Consider the following 21,347-nt stretch of genomic DNA (forward strand, 5'->3'; position numbering starts at 1 on the left):
CATATATACATCAGTATATCTATATACATGTACAGTGTACAGTGTGACTTAGTCCACGGATCTGGACTCGAGGGATTTATTGTGTAGCCTTATGGCCGAGGGTAGGAATGCCTTCCTGTAGCGGTCCTTGTGGCAGCGGAGCGTGATGAGTCTTTTTGAAAAAGTGCTCCGCTGACCCTGCAGGAGCTGGTGGAGAGGGTGGTCCGAGTTGTCTAATATGGACAATAGTTTCTTTAGTGTCCTCTCCACCACCTGTTCCAAATGCTCCTGCTTGCAGCCGATGATGGAGCCGGCTTTCTTAACCAGCTTGTTAAGTCTGTTGGTGTCACCGGCTCCAATGCTGCTCCCCCAGCAGACAATGGCGAAGTACAAGACGCTGGCCACAACCGACTGATAGAACAACTCCAGCATCTTGCTGCACACGTTGAAGGATCGAAGCTTCCTCAGGAAAAAGAGTCGACTCATCCCCTTCTTGTAGACAGCGTTGATGTTGGCCTTCCAGTTCAGTCGGCTGTCGATGGAGACACCCAGGTACTTGTACTCCTCCACCATGTCCACGTCCTCTCCCAGGACGCTCAGAGGTCTCGGAGCTGTTGTCTTCCTCCTGAAGTCGACCACCATCTCTCTGGTCTTGCTCACGTTCAGAAGCAGGTGATTCTCACCGGCCCACTCCACAAAGTCACTCACCACTGCTCTGTACTCCTCCTCCCGTCCATCCTTAATACACCCGACCACTGCAGAGTCATCAGAATACTTCTGCAGATGGCATGACCCCGTGTTGTACTGGAAGTCATTGGTGTACAGGGTGAACAGGAAGGGAGACAGAACAGTTCCCTGTGGGGCTCCAACATCACTGACCACCGTTTCAGACAGCACACGGCCCATTCTGACAAACTGTGGTCTACCTGTGAGGTAGTCAGTGATCCAGGAGATGGTGGACGAGTCTACCCCCACCCCCCGCAGCTTCTCACTCAGTAGCAATGGTTGAATGGTGTTAAATGCACTGGAGAAGTCAAAGAAAGTGACTCTCACAGAGACACCGGTTCCATCCAGGTGCGACTGAGCTCGTTGCAGCAGGTAGATGATGGCGTCATCCACTCCCACATGAGGCTGGTAAGCAAATTGCAGAGGGTCCAGCGACGATTTCACCTGCGGCCTGAGGTGGGCCAAGACCAGTCTCTCCAGCACCTTCATCACGTGGGAAGTGAGGGCAACTGGTCGGTAGTCCTTGAGGCCAGATGGCAACGACTTCTTTGGGACAGGGACCAGGCACGACGTCTTCCACAGCACCGGGACTTCCTCCTGCTTCAGGCTCAGGTTGAAGAGGTGCTGCAGGACACCAGACAGCTGGGTGGCGCAGGTCTTTAGGACCCTGGGGGTGATGCCATCAGGGCCTTCCGCCTTGCCCTGTTTGAGTTTCCTCAGCTGTCTTCTCACCTGGTCAGTCGTCACAGAGAGAGGGGGGAGGGGAGGTGGAAGGGTGGAAGAGCCCATTGATGTTGAGGGCTCAGTGATTGTGCAGCTCAGCAGGGGGGGCATAGAGGGTGGTGTTTGGGGGGGGTGTTGGATGGGGGAGACGGAGACGGGCTGTGAACTAAACCTATTGAAGAAACAGTTCAGCTCGTTGGCCCTCTCCAGGGAGCCTCCTGGCTGTCTCCCTCCAACTTTGAAGCCGGTGATTTGCTTCATCCGAGTCCACACCTCCCTCGTGTTGTTATTCTGGAGTTTGGCCTCCAGCTTCCTCCTGTAGGAGTCCTTGCCCTCCCTGAGCTTCACCTGCAGGTCGCGCTGGACTCTCCTGAGCTCATCCCTGTCTCCAGACCTGAAAGCAGCTTTCTTCTTGTTAAGAAGAGCCTTCAGGTCCTTGGTGATCCAGGGCTTGTTATTGGGAAAGCAGCGCACAGTTCGGGATGGGATGATGGTGTGTTCACAGAATTTAATGTATTCTGTGACACAGTCTGTCATGCTGTTGATGTCCTCCCCATGTGGTCCACATAGCACAGCCCAGTCCGTTAACTCGAAGCAGTCCTGGAGGGCGTCATCAGCCTCCGGAGACCACCTCCACACAGTCCTGGTGGTCACAGGCAGCCTCTTCACCAGAGGAACATACTTAGGAGTCAGCAGGACCAGGTCATGATCAGACCTGCCAAGGGGGGGAAGGGCAGTGGCGCTGTATGCATCCTTAGTATTGGCATACAGCAAGTCCAGAGTTTTATTGTTCCTTGTGGGGCAGTCTACATATTGTTGAAAAGTTGGCAGAACTTTGCCCAGGGTGGTGTGATGAATCCCGACCATGTGTGGCACACACATGGTCGGGATTGCACCACCTCTCATTCACGTACACTGCAATCCCGCCCCCTCTCTTCTTACCGCTCCGTGCAGCGTCTCTGTCCGCTCGAGCCATCCTGAAGCCGGGCACAGACGCTAAAAAAAAAACCGGGCAAAAACACAGAAAGAAAACCGGGCAAAGACACAGAAAGAAGCTGTCTTTGAGGTAAGTTCCTCTCTTCTCTGCTCTCTCGTGGTTTTATCAGGCGTGAACGAGTTATCCCTCCAAAAAGATTCATCTGCAGTTTTACAAGAGTAAAAGCACAGCAACGGGATTAGAGCGGCTGTTGCTCCTATGAACGGAGGACTCGAGTCTCCAGTGTGTGAGTCTCTAGTTCGCTGTTGCGCAATAGCAATACTTATTTGCTTACTAAAAGAACTTGTTTAATGCAACACAACAGCTTTATTTACAGCTTTATGGTGATATCTAGTTACATTCGTTATCCCTTCACCTGCAGTGTCTTCAAAGATGTCATTTTACATTAAATGAGTGAGTAGCAAACAAGAAGAATTCCAGTTTATACATCATTCAGAGTCTAAATTATAGAGCATCCTTTTCAAGAGGATGTATTTAGTTTCATGGCTGTTGACAGTATTCTCTGATAAGAGTGATAAAAAAGAGATGTACATTAATCCCTCTGTAAAACCCTTTCAATCAATATGTCAACAAAATGAAACGATAAATCAGATTTTGGCTTCGTCCAACGTTCAGATTTCTATTCTGGAAACGTATGCGTATTTCAGAAACCCTGTTCTACAACACATCATTGACATAACGTAAGTGAAACGAACACTACAAACGTGAACTTGAAACTGAAGAGACGGCTTCATGTAATAACCATGATTATTCATGTATTCATACATGAATAATACGCTATATTCTCTCGATGTTTTTCTAACTGCTACTTTGGTTCTGTATTTGTGTGTTTTATTGTTTGGTGTGGCATTGTGCTGTACAGTGTTGTCAGCATTATAAAGATGTGAGGCCACTTCATTTGTAAGAACTCGCAGATGGGGAAAAAAAAAGATCTCTCCAGCTAACAGTGACACATTTATTGATTTGTGTTATTAAACTGGGGAAATGTTCCCCGAGTCAGCTGCGGCGTCTCCCATTAAAGCGTCAGTGGATATTCTTCATGCAGCACAGATTGAAAGAGTTACCCAACAGTGACAAAGAAATGCAAAAAGTAAAAGTTTGCATCGGGTAAGAATTGTTTTACCCGATCACAAAAATGTGGACGTTTTCCTTTAATCACTTTGATCAGAAAGCTACAAGGTAAAGAACATGCACCAACCCGTCCAGGTCGTCTTACCGGTCCGCGTTCCCGATCCTCAGCAGCGTTGATGCTGAGCCTGCTCAGGCCTCCCAGGAGAGGAGCAACAGAACGGAGGGCCGGTCTGAATATCTTTGTTTTTAATTACTCTCTCTCTCTCTCTGAAAGCAGTGACACTTGCAGAATGTTCATCCAGTGGTTGATTCTGCTCATTATTGTTTTTCTACTGAGGAAGGCCTCACCAGGTACAAGTATTGATATCTCTTGTACCAAAGATATGTACTGTGTATTCCAAACACATTACGAAGTTCATTTCTTTCGTTATTTAAAGAGAAATCATATCATTTATTGTACTTTTCCCCCCCCCAGAAGTGTTCCTGCACTGCGACCCAACAGTGGCAGTAGCGGCTGCAGAGACAGTGACACTAAACTGCTCTATAAATTCTACAAATGGGGACTTTGTTGGGTCACAGTGCCTGTGGCGTGAATGCCCACTCAAAAACATAAGCTGTGGTGAACCGAGGGAATTTGCCTGCGAAGGGGATGAGACGACACGTGTGTCGTTGACCATCTCCAATGTTAAGGAAGAGAATCAGTACAGCGTCAGCATTATGGGAATCGTTGGTCGCGCCAACTCATTTATCAAAGTACAACTTATCCGGCGTGGCGGTGAGTAGCTTCCAGAGTCTTGAATGCATTATGGGAATTAATGTTTGAGTGCCTCATCATTATTATCATTATTATTATTATTATTATTCTCTGTTTCATACAGAACCAGTTGTAGAGGAGCCATCCACCAAGCTCCAGTCGTCTATCTTCTTGTGTATTTTCATCCCCATCATTGCTTTGGGCATCTTCTGCTTCCTGTTCAGAACTTGCAGACAAAACAATAATGAACGCGATCAGGAAGGAGAAGACTCAAGGAAACCCAGTGACAACAACGCCGCTCAGGGGAGCAGAGACTCGCTCACTGCCTCAGTCTGAAACGTGTGTGTGTGTGTGTGTGTTTTCTTTAAACATGTATAATATATGTAGATATCTGCCACGGCTGGCTGTGGAGCTTCCTGTCTCTGAAAACAATCATAGTGACGGTTTTTTTCTGAATTCCTTTTTTTCTAAATTCTTTTTGAGGTCTCGGTGCAGATGTAAATACAAAGATCTGATTAAAAGGGGTGTGTGTGTGTGTGTGTGTGTGTGTGTGGGTGGGGTACTTTGTAATCGGTTGGCCTTTTACATTGTGAGGAACTAACACCCGAGGCTTGAGACTACTGTATAATTGAAAGCTTGCATTACAAGCTTTGTCGTGGTCTTTTGAAAAACATTGGGCATTCATTAGTCTAATAAGAGACGCCGGTGAGTTGCATTGTGGGAACTGTCTCCAGCGTTTTCAAGGATCTTGACCTAAGGATTCAAAATCAGGAGAACCGAACCTCTCTGTTCAGGTGCCACAATGTTATAGAAGTGCAAAAAACAAAGGCTTACTTTGTTGTCTGTTAAAAACCAGCAGAGTGGGAATCGAACATAAACGTGTAATTATATTTATAGTGACTGACATACTGTGTGTGATGTGTAGGTTAACTCACCCTCTGTACATAAACCATGGCAGCTGTGGGTGATGAAATAAAGAAAAAAGAAAGAAAGAAAAAAAAGATGGCTCTGCAAGTGCTTCCACGTCTTCACACACACACACACACACACACACACACACACACACACACAACTCTAAGTGACAAGAGTCACATTTCTTCTGTCAGTCAGTCAGGCGTCTGCGTCTCGGGTGGAGTCAGCGGTCGACCGCCTGCAGCCCAGCTGGCAGGATGAAGGCCCACGGGTGGTGCTGCGTGTTGGGGTTACTCTGCGTGCCTGCTGGGGTCCTGCTCAGCACCTCTCCAGGTGAGTGTGTGTGTGTGTGTGTGTGTAAAAGAGAGAAAGGATGGATGTGCTTTCTTCTGGATTTCAAACGATGAAGATGTCTTGAAAAGTGCGATGAGTCATCTTTCCTGTTTGTTTGCAGCCTCGTTCTGTTTCTACAGCGTCTGAAAGCACTCAGTACCAAGGAAATAATAAAAAAAAAAGGCCTTTGTTCATAATTCTAACTGAATTCAAAGTGATTTTCAGCAAAATGTACTTCAGGTACCAAGAGTACTATTTCTGCAACTTAAATGAAGCGTTTTACTCTTGTACCAGGTCATGGGGAAGTCTGTTTTTGCTAGTTTATATATACTCATATTGTAAGTAGCTCCGTCTGAAGGTTCCTCCAGTGGGTCACAACATAAATCTGAGGTTCTGTGAGAGGATTCGTGTGGCAGGAAAGACGTTTTTAACTATTCTTTAATTTTAGGTTTTTGTGAAATATCGAATAATTAAGTCGACATTGGCCTTGAAACAATTAATTAAACGGAAACCATCTTAGAGGAATTGCATATGCATCTGAAATGTAAAAAAAAAAGAGAAGAAACTATGTTTTGTGTGGCAAAAAAGGTCGGGCACGACTGCTGCCCAACCTTAAGTATCTTTAACGATGCGTTGCATGTTGTCAACTCATTCTGGGGGATTTTGAATGTGACATATCAACATGAAGAGTAACCAGCAGCTAAGCAATACAGCCTTTCCCCTCTGAACTGAGGTAGAAGGGCATGACATGGAACAAAGTAAAGTGAATACCGCACAGTTGTACATAGGCTTAGTACCTTTCCACTGTCGGAAACCATCTATTATAGCTTTGTTTTCATACATTGATCATCTAAAGTGACTTCTTGAAAGTTTCCCCTGAAGACCTGCTTGTTTTTTTCTCTTCCATAAATAGGGTCTTCAGGTGAGGCGGTCAGTAACAATCCAATCTCTCCCTGACAGTTTCTCAGGACCCCGCGTCCATCTCTCTGACGAGCGTCAACTCCTCCGCCAGGATCACCTGCTCCACGTCGCGCTCCGACCCGCTGGGCTTGACCCTGTACAGGGGCTTTCCGAGTAAAAGTATGATTGTGTTCCTGGTTCTGGACGGCGGACTGGTGGCCAAGAATACACCGGCCTCCGAGTTTGCGGGCCGCCTCCACGTCGCTCCGCACCAGCGGACCGGGCAGGCCCACGGGTTCACCTTTCAGATGTCTGTGCTCGGGCTGGGGGACACGAACCTGTATTACTGCAGCTGGAACTTCTATAACGTGGCGACGTTGTCGAGCGAGACGCTGTTCACGACCGGCACCGTCATAATTGTCAGAGGTGAGAGGCGCCGGTCTCTTGAGTTCAAACATACGTTCATATAAAAAAGGCCTTTTTGTCCCTGAACCTACTCCTCCTGCCCCTTCCTCCCTCGCAGAGAGAGACCCCCAGGAACAATGCAGGGAACACATCTTGGATCTCGTCCTAATCACCTTGAGCGTGACGGCCTTCGTCATGGTCGTGGGCCTCTGCGTCACAGTGCTGATCGTGAAGTACAAACGAGTGAGTACACGACCGGGAGCGGATGGAGCTTCCCCCTCGCGATCGATCCATCTCATTTGTGCAAAGACTCCAATGAATGTGCTTTTTTTTTATGTTTCTACAGTTCAAGAAGAGCTTCAGACCAGCCAGAGCCGCAAAACCACGTAGCCCCAACAGGCCGCCGCACGTCTGTCTTCAGCAGAGAGTCCGACACTATCCGTACTTAATCACATCTGTCGCCTCTTTGGATTACAGAGGCATCCTGTAAGGCCGAGAGTCGATAATAATGGTCATAATTATGATGATGATGATAAGAAATGACGACTCATTTGTAACTGTCGACTGTGCGGAGGATGTATGAAGCAAAGGGGTTGCGTTACAGGTGATTAAGATCTCATTTGAGTAAGCAGCTCGTCTGACGTGAAGGTGTCTCACGTCCTGCTGCTTGCCGCTTCCTTTTCAAGTAGAAATTTGTGTTTTGTTTGCAGAAAAGCGATTGAGCTACCCACATCCTGGCCGGTGTGCGGTGTAAAGGTGCCGACGCGTGTGAACGGGCGTTCGTGGATACAAAGCATTTTTGTTGTACCGTGTGTTGAATTTAAAATGTGGTGTTGTTCTGTTGACTTTTGCCGTATGCTCGTTGTACGTGGTTCCTTTGAACTTTCAAACGAATGTGACCCACAGTTTGTCTTAATCGATATGTACATTAAATCTGAACTTGTTCCAATTTTGTTTCATTTTGTTGAAGTGTTTTTGAAGAATGTTAAAGTACTAATATTTTTTTGTATTTTTTTTGCTTCTGTTTTGTGGAAGAAAAGAAAATACATCTCAAAATGGCATTCACAACATATTTCTTAGTATTGCACCATGCTGACTTCTCGTCTTGATGGGTGACAATTTTTTTTTAACAGTAGGCTGAAACACCAGGATTTGTCAAATAATATAATAATTTAATTATTCGCACACAAACTTAAATGGAAAATACAGTTTTTCGGCAATGCAAATTGTCAGCCGATGATAGTTCCCAGGGAGGAAAAGAGCCGATAATTATTTTTTTATTAAAATGTAAAAAGTATCCGGTGTACAAAGGTTCCGTGCTGAATACTCGTTGTTCCACGGACAGCTGTGAGTGTAACACAAGGTGCAGCCTTGAAAACAGTCTGTTCTGACTACAACGCGGATGGAATAAAGTGCATATTTGTAAAATAAAGAAACGCGCGCATGTAGTTAACTAGTAGTACTGGTTAGTTACATGTAGTTAACTATTAGTGCTAGTTATCTACATGTAATTAACCACATTAGTGTCAGTTAGCTCACTGGCAACACGCAGCCCAGGAAAGATTAACATTGTTCACCTTGGCTTTTGCTCTCAGCCCCCCTGACTGTCCAAGCACACTCAGTTATGTGAAGCCGATTAACACAACACCAGGAACAAGCAAACACAGTGGCTTCCACTGTTTCTCCATCTTGAAAGCCAGGAGTTGGAGAATGAGCGGCCATAAAATGCTGTTTTCTGGGCTGAAGCTGTGGCGTCCGGGACGCGGTCGATGGATGAGCCGACTTCATGACGGTGAGGCACCAAACCCCAACGCAACATCGTGTCAACTGTTTGGTTGTCGACGTTGCATTTCGACCAAGCAACGTGCTCACGTGTAAACATGCGACGCCTGCGTCAATGTGTCTGAACTCAGCAGTTCGGCATGAAGTGCCCTCGTCGCTGCTTTGGCGTTTGTTTCACTTCGTAAGTGGATGTGTGTGTTGTTGTTGTTTTTTACTGCACTGATTCCGCAGGTTGCAACCCGAAGGTGTGCATAGTCGGAAGCGGTCCAGCAGGTTTCTACACGGCACAGCAGTTGATCAAGGTATTTCCTGTTTCGGTAACGTTGAAGTGTAAACATGTCCTACAATTGCCTCATACAGGCAAATATTTTAATGAGAGGACACACACACACACACACACACACACACGCGTTGTGAATAGGGGGGCAAAAATCTCACAATGACAGAATTTGATGGTATATTTAGAATAGAATTAATACCAAAAAAACATTCCTATAAATTTGACAGTATTGCACAAACAGTTTCAATGGGTGTGTAAAGTTCACTATGCATGGCTACAAGTATATTATGTATCGTACTTGTGACATGAGGTCACAAGTGACTGTTCACAGTTCAGTGATGTGTGTTTATGATTTTAAATATAAAATATATACCCCACCATTCAAAGGTTTGGGGTCATTTAGAAATGTCCTTATTTTTTGAAGAAAGGCACTTTTTTTATATGAAGATAACCTAAAATTAATCAGAAAGACACTCTATGCATTGTTAATGTGGTAAAAGACTACTCCAGGTGGAAAACAGGTTTGTTGGTGAGAGAAGCTGTAAAACCGGCCTTCCTTTTTCCTTTCAGCGAGTTGAGTATCTGCAGCATCACACTTGTGGGTTCGATTGTATTCTCAAAATGGCCAGAAAAAGAGAACTTGCCAGTCTATTCTTGTTCATAGACGTAAAGGCTATTCCATGCGAGATCTTGCAAAAGAATTGAACATTTCTCTAGACATATATATATATATATATATGTATATGTATATATATATATATATATATATATATATATATATGTATATATATATATATATATATATATATATATATATTGCACAGTGTTATCTACTTGGATTGTCAATTGTTGGTTTTGTGGATAAAGATCAAAATTGCAGTGCACTTCTTTTTTTCAGGATTGATTCACTCTTCTTTTAAAAGCCAGTGAAGCTTGAGACAGTGCATTCTGACGTTTTGATATTTCGGACACAAAGGGTTAATTTGTAAAAAGGTGGGCCACAAAACATGATCTGCATGTGGTTTCGACATTCGTGAACAAATAACTGAAAGATAATTGTCTGTGCACCTCCCAGCTCACCCTCTTCATACTCAAACTAGTTGAACCGTTTTTACTTCAGCGGGTGCTTTTTTAAAATAGATGCTCACGGCCGCGTTTATTATTAGGACAGGAAACAAGTTGCAGGCCGCTTCGTGTAAAGACCAAAGCTGATGTCACCAGGCTAGCACACGCTACTATTTATTCTAAAGCGTGCGCCGCTGCATGTTTCCATTCATGTTTAGGGCAGCCTGGTAGTTCTCTGACAAATAAAATGTAACACAAAACAAAACATTTGAATCGGTAAAGAACAGAGTGAGTCTGGGCTCCTGGACGAGCTCATTCCAATAAAATATATAAGACAAATGAAGGAACACATCTTGTTTATTTAGTTTTACAGTGTAACTGATGGATAATAATACCTGTATATCATTTTGTACTTTGTAAATTTGACCATTTCACCACCATACGTTCCCTGATGTCCACTGATCGAGCCACACTTCCAGCATTGGCTGGAAGTGTGGCTCCAAAAAAAAAGACATGTTCGACAACCTGATAAATACATTTTAAAGACAGTGAAATCCTGTCGCTCCCTTTAAAGGGCCCGGCCTTTCGGAGGAGACTTCTCTTTAAAAGCACTGCATGTTTCCAACAATGTAATCGAAAGGGTTTCTCTTTCACATTGTGTCTCTCTTCACTCTCCGTCCTCGCAGGCGCGCCCAGATGTCCAGGTGGACATCTATGAGCGGCTGCCCGTCCCCTTCGGCCTGGTCCGGTTCGGGGTGGCGCCCGATCACCCCGAAGTCAAGGTGTGTGACCCTAAATGGTCGTGTGAGAGAACAGATGGTTGTCCTGCACTGTTTCAGTGTGTGTGTGTGTGTGTGGCATAAGAACGGGGCTTTGGGCGGGTTAGTGCAGGGTTTGTGGTACGCTGTGTAGATGGGTCTTTGTTCCAGAGAACCTGTTTACATCATGCCTCATAGCTGTGAACTATGGAAGCTCAGTTTTACTTTTCGTTTCTCCCCAAACAAGCATTTAGCCTGGCGCGTCCTCTGGAAAACACTTGATAGTATCAACAAAGGGAGGGTAACTGTAATTGTTTGAGATGTGCGGTGGCGGTTTGTTCAGCTCCGAACACACCTGCAGTGATTGTATCCCGCGAACAATGGCGTAGTATTGGGCAATAAAGCAATCTAAGCTCCGTGATGCAAGGAGTAATTCAAATCACTTTTGACCTACTAGAAGAGCGTGGCGCCCTGCCGGCTGCTTGTAGTTTTCTTGGTGTCGGCATTTTTGACCCAAAAACATCCCGAATACACCATAAAGAAGGAAGTGTCTGTTGATACAGACGCCACCACACACAAGAAAAAGTAGCAGGAAAAGTGCCAGTATGGCAGCAGAGGAAAGGAAGGATCCTTACATCCTCATATAACAATGTCATTTAATATAAAGTCTGACTCAAACCGAAATGGACATTAAGGTGGAAGTCCAAGTAACTCGGTTTCAACTGCTTGTGGTGGGAATGAGGACAAGCTGTTCTCTCACTGAGCCATCAGTCCAAATACTTTTGACTCGCACACGAGTCATTCTAACTCCAGACCTTGCCTCAGAAGCACCACGCGTCTACGTTTTTCTTCAGCTTTAAAGTCATATTGTGATAAGTCCATTGCACGTTATTAAGCAGCTAAAAGCTCACGTGACCTCACACTGTCCTCGTCTGACAAACAGTCTTTTAATGGTGTCCTCACAGACAAAGGATCTTCACCCAATTCCCCCTCATATTCGTAAGATACATGAGCCTGTACTCTGTCTCATACCGACAGCCTGCGTCTGTCTTATTGGAGCTTAACTGGAGCAATGAAACCCTTCTCAGTCTTTTCTGTGTGAATACGTCTCTCCTCAGAACGTCATCAACACGTTCACACAGACGGCCCGACAGTCGCGCTGTAGTTTCTACGGCAACGTGGACGTGGGGACGGACGTGAGCGTCGAGGAGCTGCGGCAAGCCTACCACGCAGTCGTACTGGTGAGCGCGGGGGGAGAAGGGCACGAAAATAACGTGCATTTTGTGATGTGTGTGTGTGTGTTTATAAGCATCCCCGTGCATTATTTATTTGATGGTAGAGTTACGGGGCCGAGGGAAACAGGACCATGGGCGTGCCGGGAGAAGACTTGGCCGGGGTGCACGCCGCCAAAGACTTTGTGGGCTGGTACAACGGGCTGCCCAGCTGCCGACAGGTACGCCTCCAGCACCGCGAGTTATCCACGAGGGAACGTTCCCAATCGGTCCAGCGGATGCTGCTGGCAAGCATGACCACGAGATAAGTCGCTCCTTTTTAGTCATCGACGTCTCAGTTTCTCTGTCATCTTTCCCATGAAAGATTCGGCCGGACCTGAGCTGTGAAACGGCCGTCATCCTGGGACAAGGGAACGTGGCCTTGGACGTAGCGAGAGTCCTGTTGTCCCCGCTTGACTTTCTAAAGGTGAGAAAGCACAACGCCTTCTATTGGAAGAACATAGAATATAGAGTATAGTGAAATAAAATCAACTCTCAGCATGATATATTGTGTATAAAGGCCACTTAAGCTTGACTTAATAGCCCCCCGCCCTCAGAACTTACAGAACTAAACTTAACATAACTGTGGGTATCCAGCATCAGGTTAAATGTATAGAAGAAGCAAAAAAAAAAAAGGAGTCACTGTTCTTCGTCTCGTGTTTTTTTTTTCCGCAGAAGACTGACATCACCCAGCCGGCCCTGGAGGCCCTGGCAGAGAGCCAGGTCCGCAGGGTGCTGATTGTTGGCAGGAGAGGACCCACACAGGTCGCTTGCACAATCAAGGTGTGCGTCAGAAGACAGTTTTTTCGAGAGTAAAAGCGTGTGACTGCTGCTTTAAAAAAAACAAAAGAAGAAAAAAGACAAATCCTTCAGCTGTGGTAATCGTCTTACTTTAGCAACGTTTTGTTCTAATGAACAGAACAAGTCAGTAAATATCTCAGTCGTGAACTTAGAAGCTTTTAAGTCCAATCCGCTGCCTCGTCGGCCTCGACGGCCTCGAGGAGGAGAGGTCAAAATCAGCAAAATATTCAGCCTCGGCATTCAAATGTACGACACAAAGCTGAACTTTTAAGTCCTTGGTTCTCAGACACGGTATTCCTCTCTCACAGCTGTGAACCAACAAAACGAATGGCAGAGTTCTCACTCATGTTCTCATGTTGGGCCCATTAATCATTTCGACACGTGTCTAGAAATGCAGCTTTATGGGATTTCCTCGTGCAGCTCAGCCAACGCTGCGATCTTCTCCTTTGTGTTCAGGAGGTTAGAGAAATGGTGAAGCTGCCCAACACCAGACCTGAGATGATGGCGGCAGATTTTGAGGGCGTCGCAGAGGCTCTCAAAGGTAAGAAACTAAATTGTACTTTTTAAATATTTCCAGTATTTTTTTTCGAGCACTTCCTGTTTGGCTGCCTCGCCGTCACGCTGCTCGTTTCTTAACCCGGCGGTGGAGACCAGAGCCCAAGAATGAGCACATTCTCACAATTCAGTGCGACACAGCCTCAGACACACGGTGATATATGCTTCCTCTGCAGTACATGCAGAATACAAAAAGCCCAAATATACTTATACTACACACAGGAGTGTTTGTGCAAGAGAAAATGTGACTTGACTAATGCGTGGGCTGCTGAAAATGTCACAAGGAGGAAAGTGTGCTGTGGTTTGCAGCCACGGCACACTGCGCTGAGGCCTGCAGCCCAAAGAGGGGAACAGAACCCGGTAACCAGTGAACCCAGCTGGTTGGCAGCTGCTCTGTGGTTCCTCTGGTTTTATTTCTGCTGGCGTAAGAAGCTGCAGTTGTGCAACGCCGTCCTCGGCCCCTCGGCCGGTCTTCGTCCTTGCGGCCTCCTGTTATTGTGACAACCTTGACCCCGTGTGTGTGTGTGTGTGTGTTGACGGTGATAAGCAGCAAGTGAAGGACGCTTTTTGAAGTGGTGGTCTGCGTCCGTCCGTCCGTCTCGCTGCACACGCCAGCAGTAATTATTAGCAGCGCTGCGGCGGGCGGCTGGCTCGTGGTTACCGCAGCGCTGACAGGAAACACATGAGGCCCGGTTAGTCCCTGCAGCCGTCTCGCAAGCTCGAGTGTCGGCTCTTCTGTGTTTTTTGAGACAACACTTTTTCTCAGACACACCTGCGCACTGTTTTCAGACACCGTGCACGCATCTACATTAAACCGTACGCAGATGAAAATGCACATATGCACGCCCACATACATATAGATATGTGTATGCTCGTGTTCATTTTTACCAACGAGTCTTTAGATTTAGTCTTAGCCCCGAGATCTGAAGTCTGCTTCAATATTAGTCTGATTTTTCTTTTGTTTATCTTATGCATGTTTCATTTTATGTTTGTCATTTTTGTAAAATTTTAAATATTATATAGGTGGAGGCTTCAAATGAGCTTTTTGTCTCTTGCTGCACTGTGAAATTGATTTTCGGTTAATGATTTTTTTTATTTTATTGTTTGAATTTTGAAAGAAATAGATGACTAGTTGAATATAAAAAAAGGATAAAACTCACAATTTTGTTTCTTTCTGTCCCAAGTTTGTCTTAAAACAGTACTCACAGGACTGATTGTTCTTCCTATCAATACTGGTCGTGAAGAGATCCACCAGACCAGACCACACACACACACACACACACACACACACACACACACACACACTCTCCATAAATGTAGCTTCTTTACACAAAAGGAAGAACCTAAATGACATGCGTCCATTTTAAGCACCGTCCTCTCGTGCTGTGTCAGATTTGCCGAGGCCCAGGAAGCGGCTGACGGAGCTGATGTTGAAGACGGCCCTGGAGGTCCCGGGAGTCGAGGAGCAGCAGAGGCGGGACGGGGCCTCCCTTTCCTGGGGTTTCCGATTCTTCCGGAGCCCCGTCGAAATCCTGGCCGACCCCGAACGCAGCAGGACAGCCGGCATCCGCCTGGCGGTTACTAGACTGGAGGTAAAAACGTCATTTATTTATTTAAAAGTCTCTCCTGTGGCTGTGGAGTTTGTTGCCTGGGGTTAAAGGTGGCTTCGCCTGTGTGACCAGGGCTCAGGCGAGGGAGCCCGGGCGGTGCTCACTGGAGAGCTGGAGGATGTGACCTGTGGCCTGATCATTAGCAGTATAGGCTACAAGAGCCTCCCCATCCACCCATCGCTGCCGTTTGACTCCCGCAAAGCCATCGTCCCGAACAACATGGGCCGCGTTCAACGAGCCGCAGGTACTCAGTAAATACCACGAAGACCACTTACAGGGTTCTCACCGTCATGGAAAAGTCATGGAATTTTCATGTGTTCATTTATGCTGAGTTTGAAATAATAAATATGCTTCTAAAAGAAAGACGCTCAAAATATAAGCAGTCATCTTTATAAATGTTTATTCTTTAATCAAACAGTCTCATTCCTTTGTGTCATTTAATGTTTACTGTATGCTTTGAATCCTCATTGGTAGTTTAATACATTCTCACTTTTTCATGTTTACACACAGATTTCACAAAATGTTTAGTCATGGAAATCCATGAGTCAGAATGTGTGCGAACGCTGCGCTTAGGAAGCCTCTGTAGTGAACTCCTCTCTCTGCATAGGTCTGTATTGCAGTGGCTGGCTGAAAACAGGCCCCACTGGGGTGATCGCCACCACTATGAACAATAGTTTTGACACCGCTCGATCCCTGGTGGAGGACATGGAGTCGGGAACGTTGGACGTGTCTGCTGCGAAGCCCGGCTCGCAAAGCGTCGGCGCCCTGCTGGAAAAGAGAGGTAGGCTACTTTGTCTGACCTGGAGGTTTACATCAATAGGTCAAAATGAATGTGCAGCCTGCATGAAACCTTTGTGTTTTCTTACCTGCAGGAGTGAAACCAGTGACTTTTCCAGAGTGGGAGAAGATTGACGGTGTGGAGACGAGGAGAGGGGAGGCCGTTGGGAAACCCAGAGAAAAACTGCTGACTGTGGAGGAAATGCTGCAGGTGGCTCGAAGTTACCACTGTTAACACAGTAGTACACTGATCAACACTACTCTTGAGCGACTGCTGCAGTATAACACAACCTGGACCGTACTGATAAGGATCAGTGCCGGACCACAATGAGCACAGACAAGAAATGGCATTATGAAGCACTCGACATGGATTTAATTGATTTTGGAGACTTTAAAAGCAGACAGGTGCTGTGGTTGACCCCAAGTGTGTCACTCTAAACAGACAGACTGAGCTGTGGTTTATTGTGACATCATTTTAAAAACCAACAGCACTCTCTAATGGATGCTATTGATAATGAGCTCATGTGCATTGTATTATATTCTATGCATGTTGAAGATTAAAAACTAAGGTGGCTGGAATGTGTATTTTACTCACTTAATATAAATATTTGAATCTTTTCTACAAAATAAAAAAAGTTTCATCCTTTTATTCCTCTTGGAGTAGCCTTTCCTACTGCTGCAGTATAACTAAACCAGGACCCAGAGGCTTTTACATCCAAAGTCAATTTCTTAAAATATACTAAAAAAAAAATAAAAACACTTTAAGCTAAATTGTGAAGAAAATCTATGCTCGTTACTTATTTCAGGACAAACTGGGCAATTAGAATATGTACACTACAGGGATGACATATAGTTATATCATCTTAATACAAAATAAAACTAAATGTAACCTCAGATATTAATTCAAATGACAATACAATGGTGAGCAAGACTTCTGAAATGTGTTCTTGATGGGGAAAAAAATATATATATATAAAAAACGAAAAACTTCCATTGCGAATGCCAATTAGATATTCAGTCCATCCCACGCTGACACGGGAAGAACATGGAAGCTCCACACAGAACGACCGCCCAGACCAGGAACCAAACCTGGGACTGTAATCATGGTTTTGAGCTGGTGCTGACCACACCAGAGAACCAGCTGTCCAGTCTGTCGCTTCTCCACGCACTGTGGCAGACTCACTTCTGCTTGTAAATTTACCTCCCATGTCAATTATGCAGCATTTAAAGTCAATATTTACACCATCTAGCTGGAATGTAGTTTCACCCAAGCAGAAATTGATACTGTAATCAAGTCAATACACACCATTAATGCTGCAGATGACAGGAACCGAACAGAAACCCTGCACAGTTGTCATGACTTCATTAGGGAACAACACTTATAAAACATGTCACCTGCAAGGACTTTGTGCATTTTGACAGAAAGCTTTCACACTTACAATCTAAATGCATCACACATATTGGTGCTGGAGCTTCATTTAATGGTGCCTCTCCCGACCAAAGGAAACCAAAAATATCAGTGAACAGTTGTATTTAAAGCAAAACCAAAAGTATGTACAAGCAGAAACATGCAAATGAAGTCTTGCACGGTTCCCTGCACCAATACACTGCTTCAGCTGTGTATTACAATCTAAATGCATCACACATATTAGTGCTGGAGCTTCATTTAATAGTGCCCCTCCCGACCAAAGGAAACCAATAATATTAGTGAACAATTGTATTTAAAGCAAAACCAAAAGTATGTACAAGCAGAAACATGCAAATGAAGTCTTGCACAGTCCCCTGCACCAATACACTGCTTCAGCTGTGTATTGGCTGAATTCAGCTGTTGGAGACCGTGACGTTGACCCCGCCCCCGGGGAGGAGACGGTCGGAGAAGGTGACGTCGACCCCGCCCCCGGGGAGGAGACGGTCGGAGAAGGTGACGTTGACCCCGCCCCCGGGAACGAGGCGTTCGGAGAAGGTGACGTTGACCCCGCCCCCGGGAACCAGGCGTTCGGAGAAGGTGACGTTGACCCCGCCCCCGGGAACCAGGCGTTCGGAGAAGGTGACGTTGACCCCGCCCCCGGGAACCAGGCGTTCGGAGAAGGTGACGTTGACCCCGCCCCCGGGAACCAGGCGTTCGGAGAAGGTGACGTTGACCCCGCCCCCGGGAACCAGGCGTTCGGAGAAGGTGACGTTGACCCCGCCCCCGGGAACGAGGCGTTCGGAGAAGGTGACGTTGACCCCGCCCCCGGGAACGAGGCGTTCGGAGACCGCGAGGTTGACCCCGCCCCCGGGAACGAGGCGTTCGGAGACCGTGACGTTGACCCCGCCCCCGGAAACGAGGCGTTCGGAGACCGTGACGTTGACCCCGCCCCCGGAAACGAGGCGTTCGGAGACCGTGACGTTGACCCCGCCCCCGGAGAGGAGGCTGTCAGAGGAGGACTCGTTGCTCGTGCCCATATGTGGAGCATAGTCATGTTTCACATCTTGTAGGTCCCATGGTCCTTTCAGGTAGTCTGAAACTTTGAACCGGACAACTGATGGCTTACCCTCCAGTCTATTTGTTTCAAAGACCACTGAAATAAAAAAATATTTAAAAATAAAAAAAATTAAGTGATGTTCAACTTTGACAATGCTGCGAGAATGCCGTTACAAGACTTTAAGCAAAAATGTGTTTAAGGCTGAGTTGTGTCCAAGCACAAGTCCTAAAATACATTTAATTTACTACAGCAGAATATATTTAACTCTCCAATACAGTATGTAGAAATACTCTTTCCTAGGCAATAACAAACTTTATACCTGAAATTTTGGTTAATGTAACTTAGCTGAGAAAGCAAAAGAATAATTTTAAAAAAAAAGCTTCGTTAACCACATGATGATGAGTAAGGGCTTTCTTTATGGAGAGCTCATTGGGAGACAGAGCTATAGTAAAAAATAAATGTACTAATACCCATACCTTTCAGTTTTCTTTGCATGACATTATCAATTCCTTCATTTGTGCTCCCAACAGGCCAACAAGAGCCTGTGGACAGAGAAGTTGCATTTAATCACATGTTTCTTCTGGTTGATGTCACATGAGACAAACTTGTTGCAGCTAAAGAGCAACACAGGAATTGCATAACTACCATTTGCTATACTCCAGCATCACATGTTTCAATACAACAAGCTTCAAACAGAATGAAGATAAATACCTTTGGTAAGCAATACAGTCAGCGCACAAACAAGCAAGGCCCAAAAAGCTGCCATGGCTTCAGTCAGCAACAGAAGATGTTGCCTGAGCCACATGGCAGGTTAATAAGCCCATTGAGCAGGTGTCCCAGCTGTTGCTCATCAGCTCTAATTGTCTCTCTCTTGGAGCTCGTTTAGATTCATTCATTCCTTCCTGTGACAAATGTTATACAATCGATCCAATCACACAACTCTGAGAATGTTGTGTTTTTGAATCGTATCACTTAAAGCTCCATGAATGGAAGAAATGGAAGATTTCAACTATACCATCCTCAGACAGCCAGTAGCAATAAAGGTTGTATTCAGGAGGATTATTCTAATTTGAATAACTTAAAATGCTGCACTGGTTCTCTGCACTGATGTGATGGTCCCAGGACAGAGGAAGTTGAATGTGTACAAATTGTACAGCCCTCTGAGGCATTTCCAGCTATACAAAATAGTCCTTTGAGTTATGTCATTAGAACGTATCTGGATATGTGAAGCTAATTCCATGGAGCACAAAGCTGTTCTGGGATTCATGTGAGGTCAGCAACCTTCATATGTGTAGTCCTGTTTGTACAAAGCTTTTGGGCTTTGTCAGTCCTAAAAAGATTTGAAGCTGCACTTTTTAAAGTCAGTAAGCATAGTGACACTTGGGCCCTATTCCTGACGTGGTTCAACTGGACTAGCTCTTTAATGGAAGAGGAATGTGGCATTGATTGCAGTAATGCTGGTTCCTTTTTTAACTCATATTTCTGATCATCTTTTGAATAAACTATTTAAATATATCAAGTCAACACTTGTGGGTCCCACCCAGTTGTGATTTAATATTTTGAGTTTGTGCTACCACATGCTGAGAGGTGTCAAACCTTGAGTTTGTGCCTTTACCGATATCGGCACTGACGTCCCATTTAAAAAAGTAGTAATGGATACTAAAAGAAAGTCCATACACAGAATAAACATTGGACTACTGTGCTGGTAATCGGGACCTTCTTGAAGCGCTGCACTCCCTCCCAAATAGAAACGAGGAAACCAAATTACATGTAAACCGTTTTATTTAAAAACACAGAAATAAGTAGACACAGAAACTAAAATGCAACTCTTGCATCATGCCTCACACCTATTATTGGACCTGGAGGCTAATCAGACGCCACGGCGCTGCCGGAGAACGTGGCGCTGCCACTGCCAGAGGTCCTGCCGCTGCCGGAGAACGTGGCGCTGCCACTGCCAGAGGTCCTGCCGCTGCCGGAGAACGTGGCGCTGCCACTGCCAGAGGTCCTGCCGCTGCCGGAGAACGTGGCGCTGCCACTGCCAGAGGTCCTGCCGCTGCCGGAGAACGTGGCGCTGCCACTGCCAGAGGTCCTGCCGCTGCCGGAGAACGTGGCGCTGGCGCCTTTGCTGGGGAGGCTGTCATAAGCTATGATGTTGGCGCTGTCGGACGCCGTGGCGTCGGACGCCGTGGCGTCGGACGCCGTGGCGTCGGACGCCGTGGCGTTGGCCCCGGGGATGCGCCCGTTAGAGACAGCGGCATTGCCGAAGGCCCTGGGGTTGCGGGCGTTGTCGGACGCCGTGGCGTTGGCGCTGTCGGACGCCGTGGCGTTGGCGCTGTCGGACGCCGTGGCGTTGGCGCTGTCGGACGCCGTGGCGTTGGCGCTGTCGGACGCCGTGGCGTTGGCGCTGTCGGACGCCGTGGCGTTGGCGCTGTCGGACGCCGTGGCGTTGGCGCTGTCGGACGCCGTGGCGTTGGCGCTGTCGGACGCCGTGGCGTTGGCGCTGTCGGACGCCGTGGCGTTGGCGCTGTCGGACGCCGTGGCGTTGGCGCTGTCGGACGCCGTGGCGTTGGCACCAGGGAGGCTGTCATAAGCCGTGATGTTGCCGCCCACACCGTCACTGGATGTCAGGTTGCTCCTTTCATTTGTGCCACCAGCAGGCAAACAAGAGCCTGTGGACAGAGAAGTTGCATTTAATCACATGTTTCTTCTGGTTGATGTCACATGAGACAAACTTGTTGCAGCTAAAGAGCAATACAGGAATTGCATAACTACCATTTGCTATACTCCAGCATCACATGTTTCAATACAACAAGCTTCAAACAGAATGAAGATAAATACCTTTGGTAAGCAAGACAGTCAGCACACAAACAAGCAAGGCCCAAAAAGCTGCCATGGCTTCAGTCAGCAACAGAAGATGTTGCCTGAGCCACATGGCAGGTTAATAAGCCCATTGAGCAGGTGTCCCAGCTGTTGCTCATCAGCTCTAATTGTCTCTCTCTTGGAGCTCGTTTAGATTCATTCCTTCCTGTGACAAATGTTATACAATCGATCCAATCATACAACTCTGAGAATGTTGTGTTTTTTTATTGCAACAAGCTCCATAAATATCTATAAGACTTTCCTCTTTGACAGAGCTTATAGTTAGAGCTGGCTCAGGTTAGCCCTGCTCCAGCCCCGAGACAT

The 21,347-nt window shown here is 46.3% G+C and overlaps 2 protein-coding genes across 4 annotated transcripts; both read left to right on the forward strand.

Annotated features, from left to right (window-relative positions):
* The first annotated feature begins 2,432 nt into the window (after positions 1 to 2,432).
* LOC137789873 (uncharacterized) lies at positions 2,433 to 7,709 on the forward strand. 2 transcript variants are annotated; one of them, XM_068583728.1, is made up of 5 exons: positions 2,433 to 2,494; positions 5,357 to 5,495; positions 6,456 to 6,821; positions 6,919 to 7,043; positions 7,147 to 7,709. In XM_068583728.1, exons 2-5 carry the CDS (start codon positions 5,420 to 5,422, stop codon positions 7,288 to 7,290), a joined length of 711 nt encoding a protein of 236 aa, XP_068439829.1. In that variant the 5' UTR covers positions 2,433 to 2,494; positions 5,357 to 5,419; the 3' UTR covers positions 7,291 to 7,709. The 2 variants fall into 2 exon arrangements, with proteins under 2 accessions (XP_068439829.1, XP_068439828.1); XM_068583727.1 differs by lacking the exon at positions 2,433 to 2,494 and having other exon boundaries at positions 5,331 to 5,495.
* A 467-nt stretch (positions 7,710 to 8,176) lies between these two features.
* On the forward strand, positions 8,177 to 16,304 carry fdxr (ferredoxin reductase). 2 transcript variants are annotated; one of them, XM_068583973.1, is made up of 12 exons: positions 8,177 to 8,622; positions 8,814 to 8,884; positions 10,614 to 10,709; positions 11,804 to 11,926; positions 12,025 to 12,138; positions 12,282 to 12,383; positions 12,632 to 12,739; positions 13,214 to 13,298; positions 14,705 to 14,904; positions 14,995 to 15,166; positions 15,530 to 15,703; positions 15,795 to 16,304. In XM_068583973.1, the coding sequence occupies exons 1-12, from the start codon at positions 8,511 to 8,513 to the stop codon at positions 15,932 to 15,934; spliced, it is 1,497 nt and encodes a 498-aa protein (XP_068440074.1). In that variant the 5' UTR covers positions 8,177 to 8,510; the 3' UTR covers positions 15,935 to 16,304. The 2 variants fall into 2 exon arrangements, with proteins under 2 accessions (XP_068440074.1, XP_068440073.1); XM_068583972.1 differs by having other exon boundaries at positions 8,177 to 8,592; positions 15,795 to 16,303.
* Positions 16,305 to 21,347: the final 5,043 nt, after the last annotated feature.

The sequence above is a fragment of the Clinocottus analis genome, unplaced genomic scaffold (genome assembly GCF_023055335.1).
Source record: "Clinocottus analis isolate CAN_PGR_092001 unplaced genomic scaffold, fCliAna1.0.p SCAF_19, whole genome shotgun sequence".
NCBI classification, from domain to species: Eukaryota; Metazoa; Chordata; class Actinopteri; order Perciformes; family Cottidae; genus Clinocottus; species Clinocottus analis.

Coding starts and splice junctions, on each gene's coding strand:
- LOC137789873 (XM_068583728.1), top strand. CDS start 5,420: ATGAAGGCCCACGGGTGGTGCTGCGTGTTGGGGTTACTCTGCGTGCCT. Junction 6,822..6,918: donor CACCGTCATAATTGTCAGAG/GTGAGAGGCGCC, acceptor CCTCCCTCGCAG/AGAGAGACCCCCAGGAACAA. Junction 7,044..7,146: donor TGATCGTGAAGTACAAACGA/GTGAGTACACGA, acceptor ATGTTTCTACAG/TTCAAGAAGAGCTTCAGACC.
- fdxr (XM_068583973.1), top strand. CDS start 8,511: ATGAGCGGCCATAAAATGCTGTTTTCTGGGCTGAAGCTGTGGCGTCCG. Junction 8,885..10,613: donor CGGCACAGCAGTTGATCAAG/GTATTTCCTGTT, acceptor CCGTCCTCGCAG/GCGCGCCCAGATGTCCAGGT. Junction 12,740..13,213: donor AGGTCGCTTGCACAATCAAG/GTGTGCGTCAGA, acceptor CTTTGTGTTCAG/GAGGTTAGAGAAATGGTGAA.